This window comes from Gambusia affinis, linkage group LG16, assembly GCF_019740435.1.
Source record: "Gambusia affinis linkage group LG16, SWU_Gaff_1.0, whole genome shotgun sequence".
Lineage (NCBI taxonomy): Eukaryota > Metazoa > Chordata > Actinopteri > Cyprinodontiformes > Poeciliidae > Gambusia > Gambusia affinis.
The window spans coordinates 16,239,118-16,260,985 of NC_057883.1; the positions used below are offsets into that span (position 1 = coordinate 16,239,118).

A 21,868-nucleotide genomic window follows, 5' to 3' on the forward strand; every position below is an offset into this window, starting at 1 on the left:
TTATCACTTCCCTCCTTCTTTCCCTCCTCCCACTCCCTCATTGGTCTGCAAAAGAACTGATAGCTCTGTTTGTGTGTGTGTGTGTGTGTATTTTTGGTTTCCGGTAACAGTGAGGAAAGGAGAGCTCTTCTACACCTCATCACCTGGGATACCTTTCGTCCTCCTCCCCCACCCTTCCGTCTCCGTCCCTCTGTCCCCCTCACACGTAACATGAGTGACATGAGAACAAGAGGGTGATGATTTCACCCAGTAAGCTGCTGTTGATTTCAATGCATTATCCCTAGGATGGCAGGGTCAGGGACGGCAGATGGCATCGGAGTCAAATGTTTCAGATGCATGTGATTGGCCAAACCTCCTTCCATCATTAAAATAACTTACAGCTTCTTGTATGTCCAATGTTCCCAAGTGGATAAAAACACAACAGACTGCCAAAGTCCTATATAAAACATCTCTGAAGTAAAACATCCTCTCTTGCTCGCTTTTTCTCCATTATTAATTCCTGAATAATTTATACAGGACCAAGAACAAGCCTCAAAGCAGGAAAATGTATTAGGGTCAAGCCATGCAGAAACTGCCTTCAAGACTGAATCGGATTTGGGTCATACATGTAGTGCGTGGCATTTTGATATTAAGGGGCCCTGAAAAGGAACTAAAATAACGATGGTTCTCCTTAGGAATGGAAAAGTCAACTGAGAAAGCCTACAGTGCAGCAATCTGCATAACAATGACAGATTTGCCTCTGGGGGGTACAAGAGTCTCCATCTCTCTGTCTCTTTTACCCCTAATGTGTCAACTATGTTGCCACAGAGACGTACCTTACAAAATAATTTAACAGCCTTGGAATAGTTTGGTGTTAAGCAATGTTAAAACTACAAATATCAATGTATTTTGCTGGGTCCAACAAAATTGCACATAAGGAAGCCATTGTTGAAAGCAAAGCTACATTAGATCTCATTTGCAGTTTTCCACAAACCTTAAGGGACACAGCAAACATATAGAAGAAGGTGTACTGATCAAAATTGAACTTTTGGCTGGCATTTAAAACTCTTAGAGGTGGAAACTAACACTGTACATCACCATCAACATCTATGGTGCAATATGGTGGTAGCAGCCTAATTAGCTAGGGATGCTTTTCTTCAACAGTGTTGAATGTGTAGTAATATTGGAGGAGAATGTGTAAAAAGCTGTGGTGGAGGTTCACCTTTTAAACAGGTAAAATAATAGAAAAAATACATAGAAAATTCCTTTATTGGGGAAATTCAAGTGCATCAGCAGCAAAGTGACAGACAAATCAAAATAAGATTTTAAAAGATTGTACAGAGCTACAATGAAATTGTTTAGACCTAGTCTTATTTTATGTGCTACAATGAAGGAGCTGAAGTCCAGACATAAGCCTAATTGAGACTAGAACATGATGCTTTTGTATTTAAACTGAATAAACCTGAGAATCTTTATTAAGAGAAATGAGAAAAAATGTATGGAAGACTAGGAGAGTCTGAACATAGATGCATGACACACGTTTGTTTAATATATATGTATAAAAAATATCCTTTTTCTTTCTTTTTATTAAAAATAACTTTCCAGCAACATCTGTATGTGTGTGAATATTTAAAAATAGATATGACAGAGAAAAGAAGAGAAACAGCGTTGGATCAATAATTTGGCAGTGGTTTGGATTTTATATGGAGGACATCGAACAAAATTAGGTAATTTACATGTTATAAAACTTTTGCCACAAAAGGTTGTAGGCTACCACAAATTTATTTCACCACTTAATGAGACTATTCTTTTAGCTACAAGCCGTTCATAGCCGTGCTGCCGAGGTAGAACTAGTCCGTTAAAGTGAAACTTGGAGACGTAGGTATAAGTCATTTAGTGCTGTGCAATGAGAAAAATAACTCAAAACTACTCATTCTTTTTTTTTCTCGCTCGTATCTGCTTTACGATACACTCAGACTCGTTGTCATAGCAACCGACAACAACGTAACTTTATGTATCAGGATTCTGCACCAAAAACACTCAAACATTAGCCCCACATAGAACAGAACATTCAGTTCGCTACAGTTTTGGGTTTTTAGGCTTGATGCGTACTTGGCTTTTATTAATAAGTGATCACTGTAGTAAATTAGCCACCACTGCTATTAGCCATGTTAACACAGCGGTGGTTGAGTAGCTAATTTAGACATATGCTTTACTGATGTTCTGTCCAAAACACACCTTATTCCACAGCACATCTATTTGTTAAGTTTGTTAAAGTCAAGCATATTTGACCTACTTCCCTCTCCCTCGCTATTGTTTTTCTTAGTTGAAATTTATTTCTCACCTTGTCATCTAGTCATAGTGTAGACAGTTCATAGCAAAAATACTGAATCCCTTTTTATATGAGCTTACATTTAAGTCTAGCAGGAAAATGGGGGCGGGAACGTGCGAGGGTGACATCATCTATAGCCAAAATAACATTGGAGCTCATTTAAGAATATCGTGATATATATCATGTATCGTGATATAGCAAAAAAATATCAGAATATTAGATTTTCCTCATATCCCCCAGCCCTAATGTTGAGCACCTTCAAGTCACTCAAAGAAGATAAATTAAGTAAGATGCTTTGAAATTGGAAGTATTTTAAAAAGCCTCTTTAATACAAAAACAATATTACCAACAGGAAAACAAACTATACATGAGCAACTACAACATGATAGTGAAATTCTGCCAAAATTTTGGCAATTTTTTTAAGGTGCAAGTGTCACTTTGCAGGATCGGAAACAGCTTGACAACCATCTCCTCTGGCTTCCTGGGACTTTTGCGCCATCTTTTTGAAGAAGTGTTCAGCTCGCAGTTCCTCGAAGCAGAATTCGGTGACTCCGCTGAGCAGCAGCTCTTTACAGTACATGCTCCGCTCCTGCAGTTTTCCTGCTTCTGCCTCCTTATGCTGCTGCTGATACTCTTGCAGTCTTTTCAGGGGAGTTTCTTCTTTACTCGGCTTCCGCGCTGAAAGAACAGAGTTCACCGTTGGGTTTATCTTACACGGCGTCCTGAAGGAGAGGAAAGACATTAATATTTATCTTACAGTGATCTAGAAAAGAAACAAAAGTCAAAAATTCTTAAACAAGGAATTAACTATTAAAAATGTTTAGCATGACTAAATAATTAAAGAACTAAAATTTTGGTCATCACATTCTTGTAATTTACATTAAAGATTTAGGAGCGAAACGCTTCAGCAACATTTTATGTAGATTCTGGGATGATATCCAAATGAAATGAAAAATTTACTTTAATCTAAAAGAAGGTTTATGGAGTTCAACAGTAGCTTGGAACAGTGGTAGCCGATGTCCAAGATAAATCTGTGTGGTGGCTTTCGAAGCATCGATTCCAACTGCTGTGTCTAATGAAATTTTACCCCACTTTTCCTTCCACTTAGGTTTCCATGTATATGCTTAGACGTTCTGTAAATATGCAGCCATGACCTTTTGTAGCAGATGTCAGTGACTATCTTCTTGATGACTGTCAACTAATGAACAGTTTTCCCATCAAAACACAAAATTTCTCAATCAGAAATCTGGTGGTAGAGTTTTAAGTAATGCAATTTTTTGAATTAAATGTAGCAAATCACTGAAATAATATACTTTTTGACAATATTCCAATTTACCAAAACCCATCCATGATTTTGTCTTTCAAACTATTTATATCCTTATTTGTGTGAAATAAAAGACAAGGAACTTCTAGACCTCCACACTCATGTATTCCACTTTTTTTCTTTCCTATTTTAAATGCAAATCATTTCCAATTACCAATATTATTTCTCATGTTGATTTATAGTCTGTTCTTATTCCAAATATGATTCCTGGAGGAACTCACATTGTTGGAGGCTGGTCAGACTCCTCAACAAACGGTTGGAAGGTGGGTTTCGGAGCTGGTGGAGGCATGACTGCATGTCCAAATTTTGTTTTCTGGGGCATCTATGACATTTATAAGCAAGAGAAAAATAAAGATTTTCTTCAGTAGACATCAATGTGGAAATTTGCATGAGGAAAAAAGACATGTTTTCTCATACCTTTACATCACACCATTTCTCTGGCTTCTGCATGTTTTCTTTTGCCCTTGATGTGGGAGGAGCCATCCAGGATTCCAGCAAAGGTTCTGATGGACCCGGATTTTCAGCTTTGTTCTCATCGAAAATCTCCATCTTACTGTTTGAGACGTTGCCAAGGACCGGGGCACCACATGAAGGCAGGCCTCCGCTAATACCTGCCGGGGGAACGCATCAAGAATAAGGAATGCAATAACAATAGTGGTAACATCAGCTGAAAAATTAACTTACTTCTTATTGCTGACCCAGTCCTGTTGACAGGAGCAATGGCCTTCTTCTTCCCTCTATGTTTGAGGTCGGCTAGTGAAACTCTTTCAGGTTGTTTTGGCTCCTCGTCACTGCTGTCATTTTCCAATTTTAATAACGCCTGCCGGGACACACGAGCCTGCAGGGCCCTGAGAATGACCATTCAAATGTTGTAATTCTTATAGAACGGTTCAAAGAGGAGAAAGTTAAACTGAGAGGTGTAATCATAATTAAACAGATCTTTACTTGTGAAACTGAAGAAGCTTGTCATGTGGCTCAGCAAACCTCTTGAATGCCTCTTGATAGACAAGATCTGCTTTTCGATAACTTCCCTGATTCTCGTACTCCTCGGACCAAGCGATGTAGAGCGCCGCCTGTGTCACTCCAATTCCTTGGGCTTGCATATACCTGTAGATATCGAGGGGCTCTGAGCAGGTCTCTGCCTGGTGACATACAACACAAACATTTGGCAAATGTTACCACCACAAAGCTTGTTTATCAGAATGCCTAAATGAATCCAAAGTTAAAAGAGTACATACAAATTTGATCCAGAGATCAACATAGCGAGGGTCATTGTGATACATCTTTTCATCTGTAAATCTGGTCACAGCCCGCTCCAACAATGTTGCAAGGTTGCTTTCTTTGCCCCCCTGAGGAAAGGTTTGTTCTGTCCACTTAATATACCTGTTAAACCACACAATGATGTCAACACAGGTTTTGAGATAAAAAGGCAATATCTGCTAAAACCTGTTGTTCATGCTGTACAATTTACTTACCTATCCCATACACTTAGTGGATCCTCTCCTTCATACATTCGAAGTTCAGACTCAAAGATTCTGAAGAAACAGAACAAATCATGAGACCAGAGTTTGATCTTTTTCCACATCAAATCTAAAGTTAGAGATGATCCCTACTGTTTCTGCTGGTTGATTGCAGAAGTGGGTCCTTCTTCTCGTTGGCTAAGGGCTTGATGTAACAACGATATATCTCTGCCACGCCTCAGCGGCTGAATGTTTTCCTTGCTGAGCTCCCAATCCACATCTCCTCCTTCTGCCATTGTTGACAATGTCTAGATCCTATATCCGATATAATAATTAAATAACAAAGTGTCCATTTTGATCGTTATTTAGCCTCTGAACATAAAGGAGAGGGTCATTCTGCAAAGTGACCTACGCAATTAATCTTTGCCATGGCAATTATATAAGCGATTCCGCAACGGTTTTCCCTTCATAAGGATTGTAGAAAAAGTTAGCTGTTTTTTTTTTGTTGTTGTTAAAATGCCATATTACAAAGAGTTGTACCGTGCAAGTTATACTTAGCGAAAGAAATTAACATACAGTGCGACTTCTACGATGCTAAGCTAACAAGTCGCAATGACATGAGAAGCTCACCTTGGCTCTAGCTCAACAACTTTTGTCAACATTCACATTATTAGTTAATTCTGCCAGATAACCATAGAGTTAAACGGAACTTGCAATAGATGATGGCCTTGTTTTTAATACCTTTTCGATCCGTTTTAACCTCTTTTGGCAAGATATCTTCAGCTAATGTTTAGCGCTGTGACGCCGTTACACTAACAAGCTCTTCTGTTTTGAACAACGACCGCAGTCCGCGGACAAAGCTGATTGGACGAATCCCAAACAGGAAACTGCGTGACGTAATATTACCGTTTCCCGTCTGCTTCCTGTTTTGATAATGACAACGTTAACCATCCCAAAACATATAGCTAATTTTCCAAATTTTTGCCAACTATAGGTGTATTTCTGTACGCCCTCAATCGCTTGGGAAGGCATTATTCAAGAGGAGACGCAATGGACAGTCGCTGTTATGGCTGTGCATCAAAGTTTAGTCTCTTCAAGAAGGAGGTAAGATGCAGCTTTTCAACCTTTGGGGGACCTTCATTACCTTGCTCTCCGTGGGTTATTTAGACATAAAATCTCGCTTAAAAATGGCGATACAAATACTATGTTTCTCAATATTTTTTTTATAAGTATGCTATTATTATCGACAGCCTTTGTAATACATAGGAAAGTTTGATAAATTTAGAGTGCATGAAAAAAAATGTTCAACTAATGGGAAAATATTGAAGCCAGAAATGGTGAAAATGTTTCAATACTAGAAACGTAATGAAAGGGAGTAAAAATTAATAAAGAAATTTGCTTCGTTTTAAAGGCAAATTGAAAATACCTTTAAGACATTAAAATCCTAATTTTAATGTTTGAAAGACATTTTAGAGTTTTAAATTTAACTCTAAGTTTATCAATAAATAAAATAGAATAAAAATAAATGATTAAAAAACTCATAAAAGATCCTGGGACCCAGAAGAGCTAATGCAATCCCACCCATGCTTATTAAAGTTTGCTTAGGTAACATACAAGGTGTATTTTCCACTAAACATTCCCTTCAGCTGGGCTGTAAGAACTGCGGACGCTCCTTCTGCTCCAGCTGTTTGAGTTTCAGTGCTGTGGTGCCTCGCTGTGGCAACACCCAGCAGAAGGTCTGCAAGCAGTGTCATGGTAATCTCACAAGGTAAACCACCTCCCCTACACACAGAAAACAAACTACACCAATTTTTTCGTCAGCTAATATTTAACTTTTTTTCTTGTTAGAGGGGAATCTTCGAACAATGCTGGAAGATGGTCCCCTCCAGAAAACTACAAAAAGTTTGTATCACTAGATGTTTGAAAAAAACAATAGAATCTTGTTAACAACAGGAATGTCCTAACGTTTAAAATTCATGCTTTTTGCAGACGGGTTGCAGCACTGGAGGCCAAACAGAAACCGCAGTCCACACAGCCTGGTGTGCATGGTGGGAGCAGAAATGGCAAATCGGTCCATCTACCAACCAAAGGGCTTAGTAAAGAAGACTACGCTATTGCTGAGAGGCTTCAAAAGCTAAAAGAAGATACCAAACCAAGTAATGCATTGAGTTCTTTTAGCATTTATCATCTATATCAAAGCTGATGATTTAAGTAGTTAGCTATTGGTTGATATGATAAATTATGTCAAAATAGGATGGTATTATTTTTATTTAACCAGGAAGATCCCAATGGAAAACTGGTCAAAATAGGCAGAAGCAAGTACCAAACACAGCTACATAAGTTTCACAACCAAACACAGACAAAATATAGTAGAAGCACATTCAAATTTTACAGAAATTACAATTAATCTAAATTATAAAACATTTCTCTGTCATGGAATTAGTCTCAAGGATTTAGTTTTGATTTAAAATCACTTAATGAAATTAACTCTCATTTTCCAGTCATTCTGCCACTTGTTCCAATATATAGTTCTGAGTGGACAAAAAGCTCTTTTACCAAGCTCAGTTGATACAAATGGAACAGAGAACAACAACTTTATTTGAAACTGAAAAACAATCATTTCTTTCTAGTGCTGATTAAATTAACCAAACTTATTGCAGTAATAATAATGTTACCCATAGCAATTATTTACTATTACTTCGATGTTTAATTGAGGCATAAACAAACAGTGTAAGGAAAACTCAGTAAATTTACATGAATATTTCTAGCAAAATTTGTCTTTCTTGTACGTGAGGTAAAAGTATGGGAGCCTTCTTTTAACCAGCTGTCCAGCAGTGTCCATCAAAAAACATGTACATTTTAAAACTTTGGTCTATTTTGAGATCCAATATCAGTCCATGCCTAGCATTAATATGTTTTCTTCTTTTTAAAAAGTCTTTAATAACTTTTTAACCTCTTTAGAGTCTATCCCTTCTGAAAAGGAGATTGAGTCACGTCTTGCTGCTCTGAAAGCTCCCAGCCAGCCAGTGCCTTCTTCAGAGGATATGGAGGATCGTCTGGCAGCTCTGCGAGGTCAGCCACCTCCATCTCAAGCTCCTCGACCAGTGAGTTCCCCTTCCCAATCCTGTGGAAGACTCAAGTGTAGGGCTCAGTGAAAAAGGAAAATATTTTGTAAGTTTTATGTGTTCACACATATAGGTACACCAGCCTCCTGACACCAGGACTCAAACTGAAAAAGCCAATGATTTGATAACTCAGATGGCAGAAGAAGTTGCCATTGATGAGCAACAGTCAAGTCCAGAAGATAGTAAGTTAATATTTGTCTCATAAATTGTAGATGTAGATCAAGTCAAATGTTGATATGTACTCATCATTAAGGGGACATCATTGAAGAACAGAATAATGAGGAAGAAGAATCTTGAACCTTAAACAACTAAATGGTAGAAACTTGGCCATTAGGTGTTCAAAGAGGAAAATGATCCCAAACATCAATCAAAATTTGTTTTGACATGGATAAAATAATCAAACATTAAGCTTCTGGAATCGCCCCAACCTCACCTGTAATAAAAATGTATGAATTGTGCTTTGAGATCAGGTCATTGCCAGGACAGCTCAGAGTCTAAATGAGCTCTATTACTATTGTCACTAGCATTTGTCAAATATCCAGCCAGAATTATGCCAGAAGCTGCAACTTGTGTCAAAACATTCCCTCAAATATCAGTTCATGTACATAAATATTTACTGCATTAGCCTTTATGTATAGTTTTTTAAAAAGCTACATTTTCAGCCAAATTTTCTCTTTAAAATTCACCTGAGTTTAATGTTGCATAAAATTACTATGAAAAAAAAAATACTGTTCAAAACGCAGCATTAACAAACCATCAAATACATGCATACAAGCATAGGTACACTTTTGACTGACACTATAAGTAATAAAATGACTATATCAGCATTTGGCAGAGGCTGAAGTTACATTCATTGCTTATTAGTTACAAACATTGTTTTACTTTTCACTTCTGAAGGTGTAGATATGAACGATCTCAACAAAGGTGAAAATGCTGCTTCAGACGAGAACCTGGATGACAACCAAGGAGCAGTGAGGCAGCAGGAAGCAGAGAAAGACCGTCTGCTTGAAGAAGCCATGAAGGAACTCAAGAGGGAGAAATTTTCCCAAGACGAGGTCCTTCACATGGCCAAGAGGCTGGCACAGTTAAAAGGGCAGGATCCAGATAAAGGTCCTAGGAGCCAAGAGCATTACAATCTTATCTTTCGTCCATTGGTTTATGGATTTCAAACAGCAAAACAAGACTGTGCGATGTCTTGTTTTGCAGAAGTGTTTGTTTGCTCATGTCAGACAAATCAATCTTTTTTTGCTCCATATTTAGTTACAGCAGAGGATTTCAGACAACCTGACAGTGAAGAAGAGACTGAGGAAGAAGCTGTGAGGAGAGTCCTGAAACAGGTTAGTCATTTAATGTTGATATTATAGATGGACGCTTAATAATAAATTTGCTGCTATACCCTTAGAAGCTTTAGTGAAGTACTTATAATGGGCTTTATGGCCACAAGAGGATGCTATTTGGCCATTTTAATAATTTGTGATTTCAAATCCAGACATGTTTTGAAGTTTTAATCATCCTCTTAACTTTGGCTCCAGCTTTCAGAAGAAGCTGCACTTGATGAAGTCAGTGGCTACAACATACCTATAGAGCACAGCGGACCCAGGAACAGAGAAAAAAAGAAAACCTCTAAAAAACCAGTACTAAAATAAGACCTCACAAGCAAATTCACTGTTTTCATTCCTTTGGGGGCTTAAAATTCAAGCCACTCTCCTTCTGATGTGTTTAAAGACTCCTTCCCCGACGAGCCGGACTTCTCCTGCTGCTGCTGCTCATCAGCCGTCAGACAGTGATGACGAAGAACTTCCCTGGTGCTGCATCTGTAATCAAAACGCCACCCTGCGTTGCCACACCTGTGACGGAGACCTGTTCTGCAGCCGCTGCTTTCGGTAACATACGATGCATTAATCATCATAAAAACACTACAGATTCCTGTTAATGACTCAAAATGGGGTTGTGCTTGGAAAAATTTTCAGTCTGCCCCAAGAAAAATGATTGGAATGCAAAACCATGACCCACATAAGTCCCGCGCAGCTTGCTACCATACTATTAAGCACCATGCATATAAAGTATTTACTGTGATGAATTATCAATCCGCTCTCTATCATCTCCTCAGGGAAGGCCATGATAAATATGACAGGAAGGAGCATCACACCAGTAGCTACACTGCTCCGAAGAAGAAGAGGAAGACATGATACTAAAGATGTTCATCTTATTAAACTCTGATCTTTCATGGCTGTAGGACTTGCTCTTTAGCCTCACAGGGAGGATTGCAGTAATCTAAAATAGCTTTATAGGAACTGAAAACACTACTATAAACCAGAGCTCATCATAGCACATTAACTTACGGTGCCTAGCTTAAGGATTAATAAACATCCTCTGGGGGCTTTACAGTTTTTCATGGCACAACCACAAACTTAATTGTATTTTATTGGGATTCATAGTGATACACCACCACAAAGTAGCATGTATTTATTGTTCCACTTGAGGTTGAATCTCCATCTCATCCTAGAGTCTTAACAGGTTTTCTTTTTTCTCAGATTGCCTTCTACTTCACTTCCTTCTCCCACCCCCATATAGTAAGTTACTGCCACCACAATATTAAGTGTGTTAAGAGTTTTATTTTTCAACACAAATAATGTTTAAAATATTTACCAAGTAGTTCCATTTGGTCTCATCTGAGAAGAGCACCTTTTTTCTGCATAGCTACTTCTTTTTATCACGTGGATGCTCACAGTTGTCTTGATAATTGATTCACCCACTTGAGGTATACATTTAGTTTTCGAAGACTTTTGACATCAGCTGGTTGAGCTGGAGTTTATTTAGGGGTATTGTTGTAAAAGGAGCTGAATACATACCGCATGGTTTCCAGTTCATTTGTGTAAAAAAATCTGTAGAGTGTTTGCGTTTGTCATTTATATTAAATCCCTATAAAAGACATTGAGATTTGGGGTTGTGGTGTGACAAAATCCAAAATAGTTGGAGGGTTGATTCAACTTGCAAGGCAAAATGCAGTAAGGAACTTAAAAGACATTTAAAAATACTGTCCAAGATTTTTAGCAGCAGTTAGACTAAAATTAGACAAGCAAGATGTGTAATATCTGAAACTTATCTTAGAATTTGCTAAAAAAAAAAAAAGGTATTAGTTGAAGATGCTAAATAAAACACAACTTAGAAGTGTCAAAGTGAATAAGAAGCCTCACAAGTTTGTTTGAAGCTGTCTTAGTTTTTCATGACAACAGAGCCTCTTCCTAAGTATACTTTGCACTCATTACTGTTTGAGTATTTTTAACTTTTTGCAGCACTTCTATCAAGCAGACGGATCATGGACTCACCCAAGACAATGTGTACTCGCTCTCAGACTGTTGTCAGCTAGATACCGAAAAGTCACAGACGAGTTCGTGTGAAAGAATCACTGAGGCCTTTGTTCCCTTTGTGCTGTTCTTGTCTATGTCTGGCTGTGGTTCTGACATTAGCGCTGACTCTCTTGTCATTTCATTCTAAATGAAGCAATTGTTTTGATTATTTTTAACACCAAAGCTCTTTTAAAAAAAAAAAAACAAAAACGTGTCATTATTAAGAAAATCGTCTGGCAGGTCCTCTTTGTGCTGTATGTATGGATTCTTTGTCAGTGAAAGAATGAATGAGTCAGAGTAATACAAATAACCGTAATGGAGCCCTCAACAAAAAGACCCTGCGTATGACAGTGAGAGGACCAGAGTGCTGTTAACTTATAGGAAGCCTTCACACTCTCCTCTGGGTGCTCCCTCCATTAATGGTGGCCATGTTTGCCTTTTCTGACCATGTCATGCACCACCACCACACAGGAAATGGATGGGTATAATGGGTGCACACTTAATGGAACATCCTGTGGCTGATTTCAGTGTGTTTACTCCTAGACCTGACATGTTGACGCCTCCATTGTTTCCATCACTCTGTTGAAAAATTCATGTCAGAAAACAGAACGCTGACGGTTATCCTTTCAGCTGTGTCCAGACAAAGTGCTGCAGGGCATAATGAAAAGTGGCTGTGATAGCAGAGTGGTTTTTAATAGCGCTGTAAATTTTTGTCCAAGTAATGCAACTGCTTTTCCAATAATTAGTTGTTGTTTTTTTGTAGAAGGTAATTCAAATTAAAATGTGAACCTCATGTTATTCTTCAAGCATTCTCTTCTCTTCATTTAGATGATTATGGCTTACAGCAAATTGTTCTTTTCTGGATGATTACAGGGTACTATATTTAAGCCTGTGGATAGAAAGTGCAGTGGAAGGAAACTGGTAAAAAAAAAAAAAAAGGTGCTGAGGCAGAGTAAAAAGGTTGCGTGAGGTCCAGTGAACTATTCACAGTCAGGACTTGTTTCATGACCAAGGCATCATTGTTCTCGCCTGCAAACTCTGCTGACCCCAAACCACATAGAAAATCTTTAGGGTATTGTCAAGAGGAAGGTAAGAGACATCAAATGCAACATTAGAAATAAGCTAAAAGCTGCTTTTAAATCAGCCTGGGCCTTCTTGACATCTTGGCAGAACCGCTGAGTGATTCCTTTTAAGGCAGTCTCTGATGCAGAAACAATGTTTTTGTTGTCATTAGCTTTAGGTCTTAATCATCAAAATTAACAGAAGCATAACTTGAAATATGCCACTGTAATGAGTATGTGAAACATTTGTGTTCCCTTTTTAATTGAATTGCAAACCCAAATAAACCTTTCAAAAGTACTCTAATTTATTCAAACTGAACCTGCAGATGCATAATTAATGTCGAATAAAACAAACTGGTTCATCACTTTGTTCTAAATCTGATTATTTGCACAAACAGCCTTGTTTTGAAAAGCTTCCACTTTATTGCAACAACACTGTTACCTAAACAAAATGCTTATGTACATAAATACGAAACTGAAAATGTACACTCTTTTACTCTTACACAAAAAAAGAGTCCATCTGGGTAATAGTTGTGCCATGTTTATCACTTTAACATTATTGATATTTTGAAGGGTGCTTAAATTTTAGAGTCCATAAATTGAGCAGAAAAAATTCATTCTGACTCAGGAAGGGGGGAAGAAGTCAGGAAAAGTCCCCGATGTGATATTTGCACTTCCAGGCATACAAACTCTTAACCTGTGGGGAAGAAGAGGCTCCACGTCGTCTTGGTTCTTAATTTGACCTACAGTTACTTCTTCAAGGGGCCTGACATTTTACGTAGGCCTTTTATCCTGTAGAGCAGCCCGTTGATAAACTCCTGTGGGGAAGTTTCAGAGAGCAGATTTTCATTCTCTACGTTTTAAATAGACAGTATGAATGTCATAATGAGTAAATTATTAAAATTGGCTGTCTTGGGATGTAGAAATTAAGCTTTTTTGTGACCTTACCTCTTTTGGCTTTCCACATTCCTGCAATAATTCCTGAAGAAGAAATACAGAAATAAAATATTAGTCCAAGAAAGCAAAAATGTTTGTCTATCAAGCAGGGCCACCATCAAAAGTGGAGCCACAAGTGTAATGGACATCCAGTTAAACATGCTCAACTAACCAGGCTGTATCTTGGCTGGGGAGTCGATACAAAATTTTATACAGACAGGAATGAAAGATTGTAGAAGATGATTTGCTTAGGACATTTTTTTATCTAAACCAGGGGTCTTAAACTCCAGGCCTCGAGGGCCGCAGTCCTGCAGTTTTTAGATGTGCCACAGGTACAAAACACTGGAATGAAATGGCTTAATTACCGCCACCTTGTGTAGACCAGTTCTCCAGAGCCTTAATTATTCTATTCAGGTGTGGTGCAGCAGAGGCACATCTAAAAGTTGCAGGACTGCGGCCCTCGAGGCCTGGAGTTTGAGACCCCTGATCTAAACCCTATAAATTCCTTTTATAGGCATCTCTGTTTTTATGTTGCATTTAAAATTTACTGACAAAATTACATCTTCATAGGAGTCAAATTAGCAAAACTGAATTATACAGTGGAAAAAGCTGAGAACATTTAACCAGCACTATTAAAAATGATTAAAATATCTTTATTGCTTTTTCATTGCAAATGTTGCGAAAGGGAGTAAAAATTAATTATTATATAACAATCAGAAATAGTTTTTTACAAATCAACTCTGAGCGAATATCTTCAAATTCATCTCAGCTTTTGGACTAGACTTTACTCAACAAAGTCCATTATTCAACAGGGGAAACGGTGCATTCACTGGCTCTTGTGCAGGAATTCTGCTGTGGTAGAGCAAGGGAACCAGACCCACTTTACTGTTGCCAAAGCTGCCAAGACGAGACACAATTAAGAAAAGAAAAAAAGCTCTGCCTTGGAGCTGCTTCTGTTTATTTTATGACCCCACAAAACACTTATTTGTGTAATGCAGACCACATAAGCACTTAGAGATCCTGCTAAAAATCAATCAGGTGATTTGCTTTTGCAGACTTGGCATCTCTGGGGAACAAAAAAGGAAGAAAGAGGAGACATAAGGTGTTTTTATTGAACAGTTTGAAGAAAAATCTCAAATCCTATCCCAACCCAATTTACAAACTCTGTTATTAACTTAACACATGGACGGAGAAGTATTTAAACATTTATTGAACATACCTCAAGTCGAGTTCTTTGTCCTTCGTCGGGCAGTTCTAGGAGTTCATCTATGTCGATTTCTAACTCTGGAATCTCTTCCTCCTAGGATGGAAATGAAAGTTATTCAGAGTATTTTTCTGTCACAATGGCACCTATATTTCAATTTCTGAGTACAGCGTTTTACACTGCAAAACAGGCATGGAATATCAAAACTTTGGTGGGAGCTTTATTGTGTGGATTTTTTAACATTTTCCCCACAAAGTCCTTAATTATGCCAACTCACTTAATTGGTCTGAACTGACCCAACAGGGTGATGGTGCAGGTCAGCTCCACCCTCCACCCACAGCCCTGAACTGGAGGAGGAATGAATGAACTATAAAAGCACCATGTCATCCTTTTACAGGTAGTGGTTAAAATGTCTACACCACATAGTTAAATCATTCATGAGCCAATAGCACACGCCCATTTAAGCTTAGTATCACTTTTGTTATTGAGTGTCCCAGGTAAAATAGAGCTATTCAAACAGTACAAGCAAAATTAATAAGGCCTGTTTCTCACAAAGTGATTAATGAGCAGTGCTCATGAGCACTGAGGCAGAAGGGACTCTAGTAGGCCAATGTTTACACGTACCAAGAGCAGATTTTATGGATGGGTTACCTTTTACCATGTAGTTCAACCATTACTGAAGGATTATTCACACACATGCTCTGCACCATATTAATTCTCAATTGGTTTGTTGTGCAGTAGCTGACAAAGGTTTTTTTTAAAATATATTTTCACATTACGAATCACAAACTCCCGAACTCACAAACATTTTGATAAAAGCACACCATGCTAGAATGACTGTTAAAGTCCAGAACTGATTCCTATTAAGAATTTGAGGCAAGACTTGGAAACTGATGTTTAGAGACACTCTCCATACAATCTGTCTGAGATTGAGGTATTTTGCAATACAGAATGAGCAACTATAACTCCATTTCAAAATGTGTTTTGTCACATTTTAACTATAACTAAGAGCATTTTAAGTTATGAACTATAATGGCAACTTAGTGTTGATAGCAAATTCTTTTCTCATCTAAGGCAAATACAGCAAAGCAATCAATACATATAGCCAGCTTGTAATAAGTCCACGATCCACTCTCAGAGAGAACGAGGAGTGCAATCAGCAGAGTTCATGGAGTTATGATATCTGAAGTAAGCACTCACATTTGACAAGTATGGCCTTGTTTTTCGAGGGAATATTTTCCAGATGGGGGATTTTTTTGACTGAAAACGACTGGGCTTGCACAGCTCATGAGGAAGGAAGGTAATCAATGTGAAAGTGCTGAGGGGTGAAATAGATGGGGCCTCTGCAGAGTCCCCATGGCCCCTCTAATTGATATGTGTTGCAAGTTGGAACCCTCTGTTATTTTGCTGAACTCCGCAGGATAAATCTACAGCCGAACCTTTGCTCCATGCTTTATCTTGCTGTGCTGTGAAGGCCGCAAGCTGAGATTAATTACATTATCATTTACTTAAATTACTTTTTATGCAAAATAAATAAAATATGAATGTAAGAATAAATCTAAAAGCTAAAGAGAAAAGACTGTGAAAACTAATGTTAAATTACTTTGTTTCTTTTCACCACCTCCACCCTGATGTTTCACTGCTTCAGACAGCCATCCATGCAGAGCATCACTAAACATTAAAGGGCGATGCTTTTCACAAGTTATCACTAACCTTCCTCTAACTTACAAGATTTTATGTCATATCCAGTCGGTTTCCAGCTTGTCGAGAGTTACTGCTTTAGTCTATGGAATGTTGAATATTAATAAGACCTTCAGATACAGATATCTCTGCAGCATTTTCTGAAGTTAAAAGACTGAACTTAGAATTTGTGTATGTTAAAACTTGTCTTGGAGGACAGGATTCAGAAATAAGAATTTGCAAATTAGTCGTTTTAGGTAACAAAATCCACTGGGCATCCCAACAAAACATAAACATGAAGTAATCAGTGAACCCTTACTTAAACGTTTTCCTGTGTTTATGCTTTTGTAAAGGAAACTGAGCCCTGGAAAATTTGTCTGTTATGAGATAATGCTGGTGTGTGTTTTGGTTATCAGATCTTTCCCTTTTCCTGTTAGCAGGACCAGCTGTGAAGATGTCTAAACATTCATTAATTACCCTAAAAGAGAGAGAGATTAGTTAAAAGAGGTTTTAATATTATACAATTCCACATCCTTCTGCTTGAAAACAATAGCAGCCCAGATTTCTTGAGGGAATGCAGCTTAATTAAATTATTTTGGATTGTTCCACATTGGTCTCTAAATCACATCCTGCAGACTTCAAGGTATTTCATTGGGATTTTGCCAAGGAGAGGAATGAAAATGTGACATGGTGATCAAAAGTCTTTGTAAATGAGGTGTGTGTTCAATTGTCACCTGATAAGCCAAAATATAAATCAGTAAAACAAATTGCCTTCAGACGTCACATAAACAGTAAGTAGGGTCCACCCAATCTTTGAACATCTCAGAGTAGTGTTCAATTCATCATTGAAATCCAGTAAAATATATAATATATAATAAAACATAACTACCAAATGAAGGCCATCTGCCTACACATGCCGGGAAAGTAGAGTGTTTATCAGAGATGCAGTCAGGAAGCAAAGGGTATATCTGGAGAAGTAGCAGAGATTACAGAGGTAATGGCTTAGGTGAGATAGTTTCTTCATAGGACATCTGTTAGTTGTGTATATCAGAAATCTGTCTTTCTTTTGCAAAGACAGAAGAGCTTAACAGTTGATTGCAGGATGGAGGGAACTAAATATCAGCAAATCCTGGAAGAAAACCTGTTAGAGGCAGTGAGTGAATATAAACTCGGTCTGAAGTTCAGCTTCAAGCAGGAAAACATCTTTAAACATACAGCCAGAGCTAAAGCAGAATGGTTTGGACTAAAGCATGTGCATTAGTTAGAAAGCTTACTCAAAGTCTAGAGCCGAATCCGAACAGAATCTGTGAGAAGACCTGACTAGTGATGTTTACAGATGCTGTATGAAAATGCAAACTACAGATAACATGCTTATTCATAAAAGGTTTTGCATCAGTTTCCTCCTACTTTATAATTTTCCATATCTTTTATCACATACAATCCCCTAAAAAAACTAAGTTGTGTGATTAATTGTGACAAAATATGTTCCAGGTGTGTTATTGCTTCCTAATTGCACTACATTTTATTAGTGCATTTTTTTTAACATTACAGATTTGATTTCTAATGTTAAGTATAAAAGCACTGTTCAAACGTTTTGAAATGCATTTTCCTACTTTTCAGAAGGTGTGAAGTGTGAAACTAAGGGGTACACTCCTGACTCGGGCAGCCCTTGTATGAATTAGAAATGCAGATAAATAATTTAGGTTATGACACAGGGGACTGATGGTAAATGCTTCCACGTGGAAGACTCTGAGAACCAACAGAGTAACCTTCCCCCAAGGCCCATGCAAAATTCATTACATTACCTGATGCACACAGACAAGCCTCAACCAGTTCTGCACAAGTGACTCATGCAGAACATTGGAAAGTTAAGTGTTAATTTGTCATTGAGCAAAGCATTGCTCTTAAGAAAAATATACTGAAGACAAGCATTTTCCACTTGCCGAGGTGGACACTTGTATTTTTGTTGCCATGACTCATTAGCTTATCTCCATTTATCCTTTACACTCCTGCAACATACCTTCTCTATCTAAGTTTACGAGCTGCTTCTAACATTTTGATAATTTTGCAACTTTATGAAAGACACTATCTCCCTTTGCAGCAATAGTACTGTCCTTTGCTCATGGGAGGAGGCTGCAACTAACTCTTTGCTTGATTGGTTTGAAAATAAAAGGAGAAACAATTTGTTTCCACCATCTCTGGGTTAAAAGCAGGAGATCTTGTCATCTGAGAGACACTGTTTCCCAGAAGCTCGCAATCCTTAACGGACACCTCTAATTCCAACCTTGCCAAGCAGCCTCATGTGGGCGAAGAGACATCTGTTGCTATGGTTTCCCCTCACAGAATGCCAAGCAAGTCAATATGGAGCCTCTGACATAATTGGATGGTATCCCACAGAACGGGATTGCATTATGAAAATCAACTGCAAGTTGATTGATGTTTTTTCCTAATCCCCAGTACACCAGACCAATAAATAAAAGGTTTTAAATGCAGAAATGTCCCCCTATTGAAAATTATCTCCATGTCGTATGCAATGCATGTTCTCAATACTTGAGCAGGGCTTCTCTGTGATGGAATCAATCATCCTGTTGCCGATGCTGATGTGTGGGACTTAATATCAGCTTTCGTATTATCTGTGTTGTTGTTTTTCATCTTCCTCCTTACGTTACCTCATAAGTTCTGAGGTTTGAGTGAAGCAAACTTGCTGACCAAATATGAACACAACTTGAAGTTGATAAAACATGGTGGGCCAACAGCAAGCGAATAACATGGCTACTCAAATAATTACTGAATATAATTTTTTTCTGTGCCTCTCTGCTTTTTTCTCCAAGCTCTGAAACCTCGCTTTCCAAATTAAAAGCAACATTTACTTTGATCTTAGATAAGAAATGTGGATCTTAGATGTAGGTCAAAAGAAAGGTGTGCAACAGTTACGGCCCATGTTCTGGATGCGTCTGTGTTTGGTACCTCTTCAGGCCCTGACTCCGGCTGCAGCTCACACACCTTTAAGTCTCCCCCAAAACTTTGAATTGGCTTTGTTTCCAATTCTCTAGAGGCTCTCCTGGTTGTCCCTGTTGCTGCCACACTCTTCCTTCCACTAAACTTTCCATTCCATCACCCCATGTGCAGAATTCTGTAGTCAGTTTCTTTAGGAATGGCCTTGTGTGTCTTAATTCAAAGACCAACAGCTGCCTTCCCCATCAATAACATATTAGAGTAATTTATCACAGGGTAAATATGAATGTTTGTCTGAGAGCTGCAGAAATCTAAAGTGTAGAACTTCACGATTTGCAACAAAGTCAAATGTTTGATCAATGTGATGTCTGAATAAATAGCCTCCTTCATATAGTTCATGTAGACAACTACATGTTCTTAAATCTGATTCCTCTCAGGCATCTTATCACTAAAATAAAAGAACCTGAGAGCATGGATACAGCTGACGCTGCAGTCAGGCTGATGACAAATGAGTGCTGCTGAACCAGAAACTGCAGCTTCTTTCCTCCCACCCATTTCATGATCCACACATGATGGATAACCCACGGCAGGAGCCTACGAGCTTTTATATGGCTCCCTTTTCCTGAACCTTCCTTTCATGCATGCAGAGCAGCTGACAGCACCAGAGTGAGACAGTCCTCTCCTCCTACCTCACAGTCAAACAGCAGGTGCAGCTGCCCGTCGATCCACTCCTCAATATCCAGCCTTCTCTGCAGGTCCTTGCGGTTGTACTTCACTGTCAGCTTACCCAGCTTACGGTGTGCCGGGTCTTCTGTCTTGTCCGGCGCCTGAAACATCACCCTGGACTGGGTGCCTGGCTCTGTCGCCATGGCTGCCACGGCCTCCAGAGAACCGTGGATCACACAGACAGAGCCACAGGCTGTGACGCACTCTACACAAACTGGCTCCCCTCCTCTATATGTTGAAAGCTCTTTTTCTGATGGGCTGCTCTTCCCACACGCTGCTCCTCTTTTCTTCTATCTCTTTAATGCCGGTTCTGGTTCCCTGCCTGTCCTCGTCCTCCCTCTCGCTCATTCTCTCTGAAGCTCGCTCTCTTGCTCTCTTTCCCTCCACCTCCTCCTATTGCAACACCCACTGGCTGCACTATCAGGAGAATGGTAATGAGATATGACTCTCCATATGTGTGTGTGTATGTGGGTGTGAGGGTGCACTTTGCAGGGTGTGTAATTGCTTTTTGTTCTCTTCTTTTTTTTCCTTATGGCAGGTAGAAGAGCATAGGTCAATTGCAGCAATAAAAAAAGGAAGAAAGGTTGAAAGGGCAATCATCTAGGGATGATCAGTTTTGCTGAATATATATGTATTCATATGAAACAAAAAGTACAATAATAATTATTTTTTTCTCGATTTCACAAGTAATTGCACATAAAACAAACATCACATTCCAGTACATCCCTTCCTGAAGTATCTAAAGTAATTATTGCCTTGAGAATGAAAAGTAGAAGGTTCATCAGCATAAAGTCTTATGTAAGTATTAAGTATTTCCCTCAGATATTTCTTCATGTTTTGCTTCTTTGTAACCCTAAAATGTTTCAGATATCACAGTTAGATTCAAGTCACTACTTAGACTTCGCCATGTCAAAGGTTTTTTGAAACTTTGATTCAGACATGGATTTGTTCATTTTCCAGAACCCTTAGCTTAACATCACAAAGTAATGGCTGGTCATTTACCCTTAGGATTTTATGCCACAAACCAGAATTCATTGTTTCATCAACAATAGCAAGTCTTCCAGGTCCTGAAGAAGCTAAGCAGTCCCAGACCATCACACTACCACCACCATGGCTGTCAGCTGGCATGATGTTCTTCTGTAAAAATGCTGTTCACTTTTAAATTTCCGAAGGAATGATCATTTTTCGTCTAACCAGCTCACAAAATATTTCCCCAAAAGTCTTTGGGATAATCAAGGTGTGACTTTGGGAATTGGGAAATAGGGGTTTGAGTCCTCTTTTGGTCAGCAATGGTTTTTGCCCTGAAACTCTGTTTCAGTTGTTTTCAGTTGAAGTTGTTTTTGCCCATTTGCATGGACACTGTCACTGAAGCAAATAAGACCTGCAGTACTTTAGCTGTTTAGAGGTTTATTGAGTCTTCTTGAAGGAGCTGTTGGTAATTTTGGTGGCCCAGCCACTCCTGAGAAAATTATCTTCCCATTTGTGGACAAAGGCTCTCAAAAAAGCTTACTGGAGTTCCAAATCCTTAGAAATGTCTTCATACCTTTTTCCAGATTGAAAAATGTCAGTAACCTTTTTCATTATTCCATTTCTTTAGTTAATGCCATGATGTGTTTCCTTACTGTAAAAGAGCTGCAGAATATCTGGAATGCTGCTGCAAGAGTTCTGACTGAACCAGGAAATATAACCATATTAGTCCAGTCCTCAGGTCTCTTCACTGACTTTCTGAATATACT

At 38.5% G+C, this 21,868-nt stretch overlaps 3 protein-coding genes across 4 annotated transcripts; 1 reads left to right on the forward strand and 2 right to left on the reverse strand.

Annotated features, from left to right (window-relative positions):
- Window positions 1-2,619: 2,619 nt before the first annotated feature.
- Window positions 2,620-5,958, reverse strand: bub1bb (BUB1 mitotic checkpoint serine/threonine kinase Bb). The gene is made up of 9 exons (XM_044141861.1): window positions 5,837-5,958; window positions 5,249-5,410; window positions 5,111-5,170; window positions 4,874-5,018; window positions 4,581-4,777; window positions 4,320-4,483; window positions 4,053-4,246; window positions 3,857-3,957; window positions 2,620-3,033 (listed from the first exon to the last, which is right to left on the reverse strand). Exons 2-9 carry the CDS (start codon window positions 5,389-5,391, stop codon window positions 2,745-2,747), a joined length of 1,293 nt encoding a protein of 430 aa, XP_043997796.1. The 5' UTR covers window positions 5,392-5,410; window positions 5,837-5,958; the 3' UTR covers window positions 2,620-2,744.
- Window positions 5,959-5,982: 24 nt separating this feature from the next.
- On the forward strand, window positions 5,983-12,625 carry zfyve19 (zinc finger, FYVE domain containing 19). 2 transcript variants are annotated; one of them, XM_044141862.1, is made up of 11 exons: window positions 5,983-6,199; window positions 6,742-6,863; window positions 6,944-6,997; window positions 7,085-7,251; window positions 8,057-8,199; window positions 8,294-8,402; window positions 9,118-9,330; window positions 9,481-9,557; window positions 9,753-9,854; window positions 9,946-10,103; window positions 10,331-10,455. In XM_044141862.1, the coding sequence occupies exons 1-11, from the start codon at window positions 6,146-6,148 to the stop codon at window positions 10,407-10,409; spliced, it is 1,278 nt and encodes a 425-aa protein (XP_043997797.1). In that variant the 5' UTR covers window positions 5,983-6,145; the 3' UTR covers window positions 10,410-10,455. The 2 variants fall into 2 exon arrangements, with proteins under 2 accessions (XP_043997797.1, XP_043997798.1); XM_044141863.1 differs by lacking the exon at window positions 10,331-10,455 and adding an exon at window positions 10,755-12,625 and having other exon boundaries at window positions 6,006-6,199.
- On the reverse strand, window positions 11,333-20,531 carry ppp1r14d (protein phosphatase 1 regulatory inhibitor subunit 14D). The gene is made up of 4 exons (XM_044141864.1): window positions 20,096-20,531; window positions 14,787-14,867; window positions 13,580-13,612; window positions 11,333-13,449 (listed from the first exon to the last, which is right to left on the reverse strand). Exons 1-4 carry the CDS (start codon window positions 20,273-20,275, stop codon window positions 13,381-13,383), a joined length of 363 nt encoding a protein of 120 aa, XP_043997799.1. The 5' UTR covers window positions 20,276-20,531; the 3' UTR covers window positions 11,333-13,380.
- Between the last annotated feature and the right edge of the window lie 1,337 nt (window positions 20,532-21,868).

Bases quoted from the DNA above. Each gene is read 5' to 3' on its own strand.
- bub1bb (XM_044141861.1), bottom strand. From the start codon at position 5,391: ATGGCAGAAGGAGGAGATGTGGATTGGGAGCTCAGCAAGGAAAACATT. The intron at 5,171-5,248 runs GTAGGGATCATC...CTGTTTCTTCAG, and splicing joins GCAATCAACCAGCAGAAACA to AATCTTTGAGTCTGAACTTC. The intron at 3,034-3,856 runs GTGAGTTCCTCC...CCTCTCCTTCAG, and splicing joins TCTGACCAGCCTCCAACAAT to GACGCCGTGTAAGATAAACC.
- zfyve19 (XM_044141862.1), top strand. From the start codon at position 6,146: ATGGACAGTCGCTGTTATGGCTGTGCATCAAAGTTTAGTCTCTTCAAG. The intron at 7,252-8,056 runs GTAATGCATTGA...TAACCTCTTTAG, and splicing joins AAAAGAAGATACCAAACCAA to AGTCTATCCCTTCTGAAAAG. The intron at 9,558-9,752 runs GTTAGTCATTTA...CTTTGGCTCCAG, and splicing joins TGAGGAGAGTCCTGAAACAG to CTTTCAGAAGAAGCTGCACT.
- ppp1r14d (XM_044141864.1), bottom strand. From the start codon at position 20,275: ATGGCGACAGAGCCAGGCACCCAGTCCAGGGTGATGTTTCAGGCGCCG. The intron at 13,613-14,786 runs GTATGTTCAATA...TTTCTTCTTCAG, and splicing joins GACAAAGAACTCGACTTGAG to GAATTATTGCAGGAATGTGG. The intron at 13,450-13,579 runs GTAAGGTCACAA...ACTTCCCCACAG, and splicing joins AATGTGGAAAGCCAAAAGAG to GAGTTTATCAACGGGCTGCT.